The sequence below is a fragment of the Nanorana parkeri genome, unplaced genomic scaffold (genome assembly GCF_000935625.1).
Source record: "Nanorana parkeri isolate BGI_ZX_2015 unplaced genomic scaffold, ASM93562v1 scaffold1303, whole genome shotgun sequence".
Classification (NCBI taxonomy): domain Eukaryota; kingdom Metazoa; phylum Chordata; class Amphibia; order Anura; family Dicroglossidae; genus Nanorana; species Nanorana parkeri.
Genome location: NW_017307571.1, coordinates 260,167 through 272,290, shown reverse-complemented (window position 1 = coordinate 272,290; position 12,124 = coordinate 260,167). Strand labels below are relative to the sequence as shown.

Genomic DNA, 12,124 nt, shown 5'->3' with positions numbered 1-12,124 from the left:
TGGTGCATAAACACTTTTTATTCTAGTTTAAAAATAGATTAGAATATAAGTTAACATTTTTGCTTTTTCTACTTTGTCCAGTATAATCACCTTAACAAATATTACCATGGCATATAAAACAGTTCACTGAAAGTGAACCACCAAGGTAGAGTAAACTGCAATATAGACATACATATAACTTCTGATTTAAAAAAATGCAATATTTTAACAATGGTTTGAACTAAGTCTGTACAAGGAAAAAAAACCCAGAGGAACACTCTTGCTGCATAGTTTATCCAAGTCCATTTGTTGTGCATCAGCCTATTCACCCTTATCATGTTCCAAAATCTTATACGGTGGAGAGGAAGATGGTGCTTCTTCTGTTACAACAGGAAGTGTTGCTGGCATATACATTTCTGATAAACTATCATTACTTCGTAGAGCTCCATAAGAGAAGGAATTCCCAAAATCAGGCTGAACATTATTGCCATGATCATGCATGTTAGTCACACCTGCAAAACAAATAGAACAGATTTTCTCTTAGATGACAACTGGCAAAGTATAAACTTTATAGCAATAAAAGGATAATTGTAACCATGGAAATTATGCATGTACAGTATAACTGGCATAGTATAGGCTTCATACCACTAAAGGATAATTTCCATCAGTTGTAATAATGCATATACAGTATAACATAGTACAGACTGTATACCACTAAAAAAATATTTGTAACAATCACATTGAAGCATATACAGTTTATAAGAACTTGTTCCTCATATCTCCCTTCCCCATTTCATATAGGTTTCATGTTCTTAAAGTCCATTTCCACCCTTGTAAGAGATTAGCATTTATTGTGGTAATGTAGAGGTGTAGGTATGATGTATACGTGTGCACATTTTCATGACTCGCATTGCAGGCTTTCATTTTTTCGATGAACTTTTTATTAGTCCTGAATCCTACAAATGTTAAATTTTCTCCACAGGAAAACTTAGTCTGACATCGGGCTTTGGATTGTAAAGCAGGCTGTAAACAGCTGTCCCCCGTCCCTGTGATTCTGTGTAACACGATCACTAAACACCAGCTCTGGCTTTGCACACAATACACTGTCCTGGGAAAGGGGGAGGTGTTGCCTCTATGAATACTAATGAATGGGAGGTGGAGAGCTCAGTTGTAAATTTACACAGCTTGAGGCGGCTATTTCCATAAGGATATGAAGAGAAAAGCTAACAAAAAAAAAAAATAGGTATGTTTCTGTGTTCATATACAGCAACTGCATATGCCTGCTTCATGTATATTCAGTGTACATTGCTGGCAAATGCTTTTTCAAAAATACCTCCACAAAAAGGTGGAAATGGGCTTTAAGGCTGGACCCTAAAACGATTAGTGCCATTTTGACATTATACACTCCATTCCAAATTGGGGAAAAAAACAAACAACAACAACTTTAAAATCATGCAGCTGCCAAGTTTCTCATCTGTTGCGTGCCAATGCACCCAAGTCTCAATTGTCAGTAATCAGGTGCTCTAAGAACTGCTTGTGATGCAGGAGAGAAATTTCCAGACACACTCACTTCAGAATACTTGCCGTCTCTCACATACAGAAAGCCTGATGCACAAAATATCTAAAATAAAAAAGGGCTTTTCACCATCATTTAACAAGTATAAACCAACCTTGGAACTGTCGATTAGTTTTCTAATACAGGAAGCTTGCAGCCTACACAGATCTGGCCTCAAAGTTCACTCCTAGTGACCTTGTGTGGTGTTCTCCAATTTTTGGCTTCATTGAGTTACAGATTAGAGTTGCAGTGTTTGCTGTCTAGTATTAGTAGCTTCAAGACTGGTTTCACTTTTTGATTTAAATACATGTATTTCTTCCACAAATATTGCAGATGTTTTTGGAATATGTTAACATTACACAAAGTGTAGCACCAATAATAGCAGGCAGACTTAAAGTGTATATAAACCCTAAGAACTTCGCTTATTTGCATCATTTTGGCACTTTAAATATGCAATTTAAAGTGTTGTTAGTATCCGTTTGTAGAAGAGCAACAAAAAAAAAAAAATTAAGTTGATCCGGTCAGAAATCCTGTGTCATCAAGGTCAGTTTAGCCCTCCCAGTTCATATCTTGGGACTACAAGTCAATTAGTGCCTCGCTTTGGAGATGAAGACTGTGGGAGTGGTTGGGTAACTTGGCAAAACCCCCCCCCCCCAAAAACTGGAATGGGTTGACAACACTCAGTCCATAAAATTGCTCAGTGTTGTCAGCCCACAATAGGAAATTAGGAGCTGCATAAATTTCTGGCAGATCAGCTGGAATTCATCTGCATTTGCAGGGTCTTTAAAAGGAAAAAAACAAAACAGGCAAATGTGCATGGATTGCATGTATGTGCTGCACATATTTTTTTTTTAATTTTTCTTTGATGTACATTTTTAAGTCCATTTAAAAATGATAGTATAGTTTTAGTTGGATGATAAATAGTCCTTTAGGTTTAAAGCAAACCAAAAATAGCTATATAGGAATTACAAAGCTTAAATGTAACCAGTGTTAGATGTAGTTTACCTGGCATGGAGTTGATTTCAACATAGGGTTCAAAAGCTTTTGTCTTTTTTCTGTTCCTTGTAATGAGAAACACACCCAAGAAGGCAATAAGGCACCTTGGGAAATAAAATAATTTATTAGATAAACTAGAACGTTGAACATCACAAAAGAAATGGATGTAGTTTAAGCACTGTGTAAAAGGCAGTTAAAAAAACAAACAAAACAAACAAACAAACAAAAAACCAGACTCTAGAGCACTGTGCATGTTAATAACTACAGCTCACCAGCAGTAAAATTCAACGGAGAAAAATGGTAACAAAAATGAAAAGACAGCTCCTAAAGCTAGTTATTTCATTGCATGCAGAATGTGGTAAGAAACTATTGTTGTAACAAGTTAAATAACAAAGATATTCGCTTTGACTGGACATCTTCAAATGTTAATATGCAGATAATGTTTAAAAATTAAAAAATGAGTACACATTTTCTTCCAGTGTCCCAAAAAGGAGGGGAGGGTAATATGGCGGAACCTATAGTTGAGTCTAGAAGCCCCCTATATAATAAGAGGGTGCGCAGATATCCACTCTCTTCCACAAGAATGGGAACAAGAGTACATTAGTACACCTTACCCATTACCACAAAGAGTAAACAAGAAATAAAGACATGCACACACCTTGAAAAAGCCCTTTAATTGAAATAAAACATAAACACAATAAAAGTGGCTGGGATATCGAGATTCAGGTGTTCCCATATTTAGAAACTGAAAATGAGCTTTAAAACAAATACTTACTGACCACTGTAGCTGCAGACACTGTGACGCAATTCATCTTCAAAGTTCAGAGTCATTCAAGACTCGGCAGGTCACCTCACACTCAGCCCACCCCTAGAGCCCCTTCACTTTGTTCACATTTAAGATTAAAAGGCTGCCGATTCACTACTTGGAAAAGGGTAGCAAGATGAACTGTACTGACTGAAAATGTATTCAAAGCTTCTGCTGTAAACTGTAAGGATCAGTGCCTGCAGCTACATAGGTTACCGGGGGCTTGTTTTAAAGTGTATTAACTGATTGTTATTTAGGTGTTCTCAGCCTGGCCACAGTTACATTTTCAGCTTGTGCCATACATTGCCCAAGTCATCTTTGAACTAAACAATAAATACACTGCCAAGTGAAGAAAATATGCTGTTTTAGGCTGGACACATTGGAAATTTTTGCTTTAGTGAAAATTGCCCATGATGGCACTGCAACTAATCACTAGTGATGGCTAATCATTGGCATGAATCACCAAGAGTAGCACAATGCTGCAAATTTAGACGATTGATCGCTACAACACTGAACTGAACATAGAGCAATCACTAGTTATCACTTGCAAGTGGTTCTCAGAGTAGGAATAATTGTCTGCGTAAACCCTTTTTCCGCACAGATTATTATCTGGACTAGGAGAAAAAGCTAAGGAGAACCCTAACCTCTGCACCTTATTTAGGTATCTAGCATAACACTGATACAAATAATCCAAATGCAGTTCAATATGTAGTAGTAACATGAATCCACAAATTGACTTGAGCCCATTTAAACAGGACTAATGTGACTTCATACTGATGGCAAGCTTATGCTCCGTCACTTGTGTTCACAGCTTCAGAAGATAAACCAAGAAAAGCCCAATTTTAAAAGCTTCATTGCTGCACTTACCCTAAAGCAAACATACAAAGATGTAGAGCATCCTCATTTCGAAAGTCAACATAAAATACTGCTCCTAAGAATTTAGAAAGAAATTTTAGTTCAACTGCAAAGAGTTAAATGAGGCTTAGAATAAGCAGATGGCTATGGGTTATAATATCATTTTTCCTGGCATGTATCAAGGCAATTAATGGCAAAATAAACATTTAGAAAACGGTTTATTTTGACCACACAAAGCAATGTCTTGTCTTAAAGAAAGATAAATATTGAAAATCGACAGCATTAACTGCAAGTGAAGCGTATGTGCCTCTTGATGAGTGAACAGCATCTTTATAATCACTGCTTGACTCCCACATCACACTTTGCTTAACTGTATTGACATAGACGGGTCATAATTTAAAAAAAAAAAATATTATATAACGATAAACTGCTCGCACAGGTAGTGTTCCCCCAGGGTTTAAGCTAGCCATACGTTGGCCAAATTTTGTGCCGACTCGGCAAAATTCACCCAATGTATGGCCCAGTTGACACCCATCCATTTGACAAAAGTCATTTTTCAATACACTTTTGTAGAATGAGCCAGTCAGAAAATTCTTGGCCAATCAACTGCAGTAATTGATTGGGTATTCTGAAGGCGCACACTTGCCACTGTCAGAATACAATTATCCGGGTGGGGGCTGTGGGAGAATCCCCCCATCCAAGTTGTTAGTGTGGATGGGGGAAATTAGAGTATTTTCTTCCTGCAAGGCTAAAATGAAAAAAAATAAACTGGAGGGGGTTTATTTTTGAAAAGTTCCGACCTGGTGCATAGCTGAGCAAGTGCTGTCTGCATGGTACTAGCGTGCCTAGATAGCACTGGCTAGTATAGGAATTTCCAATACTTATGAGTTCCTTTACAAAGGTTTGCTGATAAGTGTATAGTCAGCATTACTCCGACCTTTCATACTGAGGTGCCTCACCTCTGCCCAATGAAAAATTCAGACCGGTTTCTGCAGCATGAGGCTGGCTAAATATTTGACTCATCCCATCACGATGTAGATAATTCATTACTGTTTCAGTAATAAATGTTGTGCCTGCCTGCTATTTTGCATATACTCTATAATTTCAGTCTGAATAAAGCAAGTCTATTCTGATTATTAATTGTTTAGTGTGGGCACCCCTAGGTGTCTTCCCCTAGTTACACAACATTGCCTCAGTCCCTTAAAGAGACCTTCTCGCCAAACCAGTGCTACAGTCGATATTAGCACGAGCATGAAGCGGGAGTTGCACTTCTGTCTGCATGTATACCTGATGCTTTGCAGGGAGAAGGAGGCAGTGCTGATTATGGCAGGTAGCTTTACAACAATACCACTGTACAACTTACTAAAATTATAATTATTGTGCCCCAGGTTGGGCTTTAGGTTTTCAAGTCATAGTGGATGCCCCATTTTTACATACTAAAGAAGTGAAGGAAACATTTTTTTTTAAAGCCACGTTCAATGTAATGATATAGTATACTGCTTCTCTCATGAGGATGTGAAACACATATAAACCTTGAGTCATATGCGTTTGAGTCTTACCTGCTGAAATAGCTAAACTTGTGGACAAGATATAATTAACACTTGCAATTAGGGCTGAATCATACAGTTGGGACGCCTGTGCCAAAAACCTGTGAAGAAGGGAGAAGAAGTTAGACTATTTGTTAAAAATACAAAACCTTCTTGCCAATGAGAAAAATAGTTTTTTTACTGCAGTCAAGGACTGTGGTATAATAGCATAACTCACATTCTTTTAAAGTGGACCTGAATTCAAAAAGTGAAGATTTATGGTGTTATAGGGAACAATTAGAAATGTTAATCTTGGCTAAGCAGCACACAAATGCTGTGTTCCTAGTATGGGAGTGTGCCTAGAAAATCTCATAGCTGTATTTCTGAGGGGCTAGATCTAAAGCACTGATGCTTATGACTGCAGATCCCAAGATATATATCGAATACGATTTGGTGATATCAGTACTGTGCTGCTCAATGTTCTCCTTGATGGGGCTTTGTCATAGGAAGTAAAGCCCTGCCTCTCGTGGTAATTCAGTAATGGGGAAAAGATTAGCTGCAGAGAAACCACAGGAAATTTTGGTGACTAGTTCTTTTACCTTTGCCGCAAATAGTTTCCACAGTTCAGTTCCTCTTTTAGACATGACAGTTACATTTGGTCATGCCATGCTTGAAAATTGACAATGAAGTTCTGTCTGTGTATTATACTTTACAGTGTCAGCTATTCCACTCCACTTTTTTATCAACAGTATAAAGTTTGGCATTCTACACAATTTTTTCCCCCTCCAGATTTACAGTCTGTTGAGAACTGTGCTGGATATCTGTAGCCAAATTTGGGCCACATATACACTAATGTAAAAGGTGCTATAGATGTGAAATAGCCCAAGTCTTGTCAATCTTGCTGTATTTTAATTAATGCATTCCAAATATCTATATTTTTTAAATTAGATTAAATATGTAATAGACTTATTTTACAGTTTTAATATGGAAGCAACTTCAATCTAAAAAGTATATAAGGTTCCTTAAAAGGAGAACTATGGGGTTAGGGCTTTTCCCCATAGTTCCCCAAAGGGTAACGGGAGGACACAAACTAGCGTCCTCCCGTCACCCTAAGCTCAGTATACCGCGAGCAACAGCTCGCGGTATACAGAGACGCCGCAGCTGGAACGGATCCCGACAATTATGTCTGGATCCACCCAGCTGCGTGAGTGACAGCTGGCCCTGCCTATCTAGAGGCAGAGCCAGCTGTACCCGCCCCCTCCCCCAGTCAGCGCTGGAGGATCGGAGCGGGGAGGAGGGGAATCCAGTCCCTCCACTGTCACGGGTCTCTGCCGGCACCGGATCGAGAAGTGAGCGAGCGCCGGTATGTGTTCGCTCACTTCCCGGTCGACTAAGCCGACCTGTGACAGTTTCATTGTCACAGGTCGGCTCCAACTATGAGGCTGAGTGAAAATCACTCACCTCATAGTTCTCCTTTAAATGCAAATGCTTTTGTATCTAACAGTTTGATTTGACACAGAACACTGCATATTTAAATTCAATAGTTACATATCAAGAAAAGCATTTAGAAAATATGTTATAAACGTATGTGAGGAAGTCTACTTACGATGCTTGAGCAATGGCTGTAGCCACCATACACACAAACATGATGTAGAAGATGGGGTAGCCCAGCTGCATGCTGCCTTGTATGGAGACAATGATCATGCCAGCTAGTGCCTTCACTGTGACCACTGTTGTAGAGCCTACAAACATTGCAGTGTAAAACACAAAAAAATATAAAATATTATAAAGTCAAATTATATTCCTATGGTAAAAGTGAAACAAGAAACAAATGCAATATTAGCACGTTTAATACATTTTTAGTCTATTAGGGATTTCTCTTGTTTTATCCATAACAGAATTTGGGATCACTTTTATAGGTTGGAGAGAGAAGAGTTTGGATACCATTTACCTGCAACCTGTTTATATGTTTGGAATACATGAAATTTAAATGTGCCATATACAGTACATATGTGCATGTGAACTTTTTCTAAACCGAGGGGTCGTAACTACGTTCTTATCCTGTTGGTTATAGGATATTTGTTGAAGAAGTGTACTGAAAATACACACAAGAATTTACTATATTAGATAAAATATATAAATTTAAACATTCACACAGTAAAATTACTAAAATAGGTAATTTTGCACTTTCTACATTGAAATGAAATATTTATTTTGAATTATAGGGGCCACTTCCAACTTAGTACTGTGTATGCAGGTTAGGAATTATTCATCAACATAATAAAGGAATTCTTTATCACTGCACATTATAAGCTGGCGCATATTTTTCACAGTAAATTTCTATTAGTTTATAAATAAGTGAAGGAAAACTGAAGTGGTATCAGCCCTGCATGTAGTCTAGAAGACACCTATGGATTGCTAAAGAGGGGAAAATATGTCTGCTACTTAAGAGAACTATTGGGTCCTCCCATGACCCAAAGCTCAGTATAATCGCAAGCTACAGCTCACGGTATACTGAGACCGCCGCTGGGACGGATTCCCGACAATGCTGTAGAGATCCACCAAGCTGCATAAATGATAGCGGGCTCTGCCTATCTAGAGGCAGAGCAAGCTGTGCCCACCCCCTCCCCTGTTTGTTCGTTCCTCCACTCAGCGCTGGAGGATCGGAGCGGGGGAATCCATGCGAGGACAGTCATCGCTCTCTGCAGAGAGATGATTGAGAAGTGAGCGAGCAACGGTATGTGCTTGCTCACTTCCCGAGCTATTGAGCCGACGTGCGACAGTTTCGTTGTCACACGTCGGCTCGAACTATGAGGATGTGTGATTTTCACTCACCTCAGTTCTCCTTTAAATGACCTTAGATAATCATCTTTACTTTAAAAAAAAGAAGCCAGTATGAAATAGCAGCATTATTCTATAGGCTCTTCACCTTTAATTTTTCCTCTGTTTGGAGGGAAAATAGGAAACTCACTATGACCTTTACTGCTCCACACTGGTAGCAGCAATGGCCGTTATAAAACTATTCATGCCTGCAATGCCTGTAAGGAGGCGTTGTGTTTCAGGAATACATTTTGTACTGAAATGTGAATGCACAGAAAAGTCTATGGGAATGCATGCAAATAAATTTACATAGTAGGCACAGTGAAATGGGAGGACAGAATATAAACACTTTACATACCCAACAATGCAACCAGCAACAGTATGATGGTCATGTAATTGGCATTCTTCTGTTTGTAGTAATATAGCAGGAAACAAAAGGCAAGGATTTCCACCAGCTGAGAAGACAATACACAAGGTATACGAGAAATCCATCCATCGCAGGGCTTTATTTCAAATACTTTTTCTTATTTCTGATACCTATACTGGCGATTCGTTCAGTAATATTAAAGAGGACCTTCCATGCAAATGGTAGGTCTACTTTCCTGCAAGCCCCTGCTGCCAAAACAAGATGTAAAATCACCTCAGCCTCCTGAGAAATCAAAATCCTTTAATTTTGTTAAATATTTTGTTTATTTAATTTTTTTTACATGTTTTGTATGGGCAGGCAAGGAATCAGACCTTCCATTTATTTTAAATGAAAGCTCCAGATTAAATTAGATTTGCAGTCCAGCAGGAATCCACTTCTGCTGCTCTTTGCAGTAAGAAGGAAAAGACGTTTCCCTCTACGCAAGCATCTCAGATTTTTATGATAACAAAGAGCTGTCATTTTAGATCTTATCTCTGGCACTGTTGGTAAAAGCTGGTATTGCGCAGTGAACACAGATTCAGTGGTTCTCAAGAACCATAGTAATCAGAACGCTTGGTCTTTACTTTTCCAAGCAAAGTAAAGAGTAGAGCAGGAGGATCCTCTATTCTTCTCCAAAAGGCTGCTGAAGGAGGAAACCCCCGTTAGTACAAAAACGACGGAGATAATATCAAGCAGTTTAGTATAATTTAATATAATGATTTGACCACAACCTACACTGCAAGACACAGGGTAACTGGCCTGCAGTAACTAGTACTCAACTTGCAGGAAAGTTAAGCACTGCTGGGGAGGAAGTTAAAGTAAACTTGTTACCCTGCAAGGGCAAAACAAGGGTTTGCCTTAAGGTTAGGTGCCTGGGCACAATGCAGAACAGAGCTCCAAAAGCCCTGCACTGAAAAAAAACAGCACCAGGGTTGCAACACAGACAACATACTGATGCAAATATGCAGCATTAACATTATGAACCTACTATGTAAGTTAGGGATGCACCAATACCTATACCAGTACCGATACAGAGTATTTGGACGAGTACTCGCACCCCCAAAATGCTCCAATACTTATTATCCCGATACCGGAACTTCCGGTCAGAGGGAGATTTCCTCTGACCGGCAGTGCCCAAGGGAACATAGAGCTGGCTTTCCGGCCAATCCTGATTGGCTGGGAAGCCACCTCCATGCTGTTTGGCTGGGAAGCTAGCTTCCCAGCCGATCAGCATTGAGCCAGCCAAACAGCATGCATCCAGCTTTCCGACCATTTAGGAAGCTGGGCCGTGGGTAATGACACGCCTCCTGGTCAATCAAAATCGAGCCGACTTCCCAGGCAATCAGGAAGCCAGGCAATGGGTAATGACCCGCCTCCCTGACTGGCCGGGAAGCTGGCTCCATGCCTAAGTGGTAGGCGTATTGCATCTCAATTCTTTCATGTTCCTAGTGTGTGGAGAATGAATATAGTAACAATCAATATAGGATACACTTGTCAAAATAGTTATACTTTGCTGGAGTTACTTTTTAAAGTTGTCTGGTAAAATGAAACTTACCATGTACAGCAGGAATGGCCAGCTCACTAAATGTTTGACAATATTCTCTCCAGTCATCTTCTCGTGGCTATTGGGCCCAAAGGTTATCAGCAAGTAGGTGCCAATGATTGCTAGTCCACAGCCTATAAAGGACAAAATATAACGTCCTTGGGAGGGCGGAGAGAGAAGACATACACATATATATCAGAGGAAGCCTAGTTAGTCAACATGCAGTTGAATGTGTGTAAATGGAAAGATCATGTGACAAGCAAAGCATGATAAAAGTGACTGATCTATCGAAAGCAAGATTTTAGATCTGAAAGTGTAATAGAGACAAATTTCAGAGATAGATTCATTGTGGGTATAGTGAAAAGGTGTTTCTGCAAAAAGGTAAGAAACAGTAAAGATTGAGTAATGCAGAACTAAACTATAATCTCCTAATTCTGAAAGGGATTGCTTAGCACTAATTCAGCCATCAGTGTCCCAATTACCAAAAAGAAAAGGATAAAACCAACCGTACATCGACTTGTGTGCAAAACCTCAAATTGGGAGAAATATAACATTTGAAGTAGAAATACTTTTAAAATAGGGATAAGCATATAATGAGTTAAACACTCAAGATAAAAAAAAAAAAACCCACACACAGTACTACAATACATAAGATAAGAAAAAAAAAAACAGCATTGTTCAATACAGATCATATTTCCTGTGTGCTAAGCATTCATCATTCCCATTTGTCCTTTTAGAGATTTGATGAATCCAGACATCTTGAGGACAGAACACATGACTAAGAATTTATAAGGCGGCAAATAGAACATTGCAGATAGGGGTATGCTCACTTCCCAGAAAATCCTTTGTGACATCATATATTTCTATATTATACTACTAAAATATTACAGAATATGGATTAGAAATTGTGTATGTTCAAATCTTCTCAAAAACCTATACAATCTTAGGGAGAGCAGTAGCCAAATATCCCTTCAAAGCACCAGTTAAAAAAAATAAAAAAATACTACTACATAATGGGGAATTTAAATTACTGGCTCAACTCTTTTACAGTAGCTAGAAAGACATTTCCCATGCTGCCCTACATTGAAATAAAGCATAAGAGTCTCCCAGGAACATTGTTTCTGGGAAACGCAAAGTGTATTTCCACTTTTGAAGCCAAATTGGGATAATATATTATTTGTTACATGTTCCCATTCACACTGCATAAGCTATAAAAAAATTTTTAAAAATAATGTAAAAATAATGTAAAAATGCTTCCCGCAGTTTAAAAAGAGTTTACTAAAACTTAAAAACTTTACTTTTTCTTCTTTGTAATGTTAGGAGGGGCTGTGAGGGTATTGTGCTAACCCTGCCTGTACTGTGCTAACTGATTTCAATATAATTTGTAAAGTAGATTTGAACATTCCATGTCCTAACAGAGTTTAAAGCAGTGGTTCTCAACTCATGGGTCGCGACCCAAAAGTGGGTCGCGAGCCCTTCTGCAGTGGGTCGCGGCGCCATCACGGCAATCACGGGTCGCCATCACGGCAGCATCATGGGTCGCCATCACGCCAGCATCACGGGTCGCGGCGCAATCACGGCAGGCTTGTAATAATGGATAGAAAGCCTGCCGTGATTGGCTCAGCGCTGAGCCAATTAC

At 39.0% G+C, this 12,124-nt stretch overlaps 1 protein-coding gene across 5 annotated transcripts in view; it reads right to left on the bottom strand.

Annotated features, from left to right (window-relative positions):
• The window catches only part of NIPAL3 (NIPA like domain containing 3), a 26,114-nt gene continuing 13,990 nt past the window's right edge, over positions 1-12,124 (bottom strand). For 2 of the 5 annotated variants that reach the window (XM_018569199.1, XM_018569202.1), the window contains 7 exons: positions 10,498-10,619; positions 8,895-8,991; positions 7,323-7,458; positions 5,750-5,838; positions 4,203-4,266; positions 2,540-2,634; positions 1-491 (listed from right to left, as the gene is read on the bottom strand). In XM_018569199.1, coding sequence (XP_018424701.1) covers positions 301-491; positions 2,540-2,634; positions 4,203-4,266; positions 5,750-5,838; positions 7,323-7,458; positions 8,895-8,991; positions 10,498-10,619 — 794 coding nt within the window. In that variant the 3' untranslated portion in view covers positions 1-300. Of the gene's footprint in view, positions 492-1,057; positions 1,061-2,539; positions 2,635-4,202; positions 4,267-5,749; positions 5,839-7,322; positions 7,459-8,894; positions 8,992-10,497; positions 10,644-12,124 lie in introns of all 5 variants that reach the window. The other 3 variants (XM_018569200.1, XM_018569198.1, XM_018569201.1) reach the window with 3 other exon arrangements.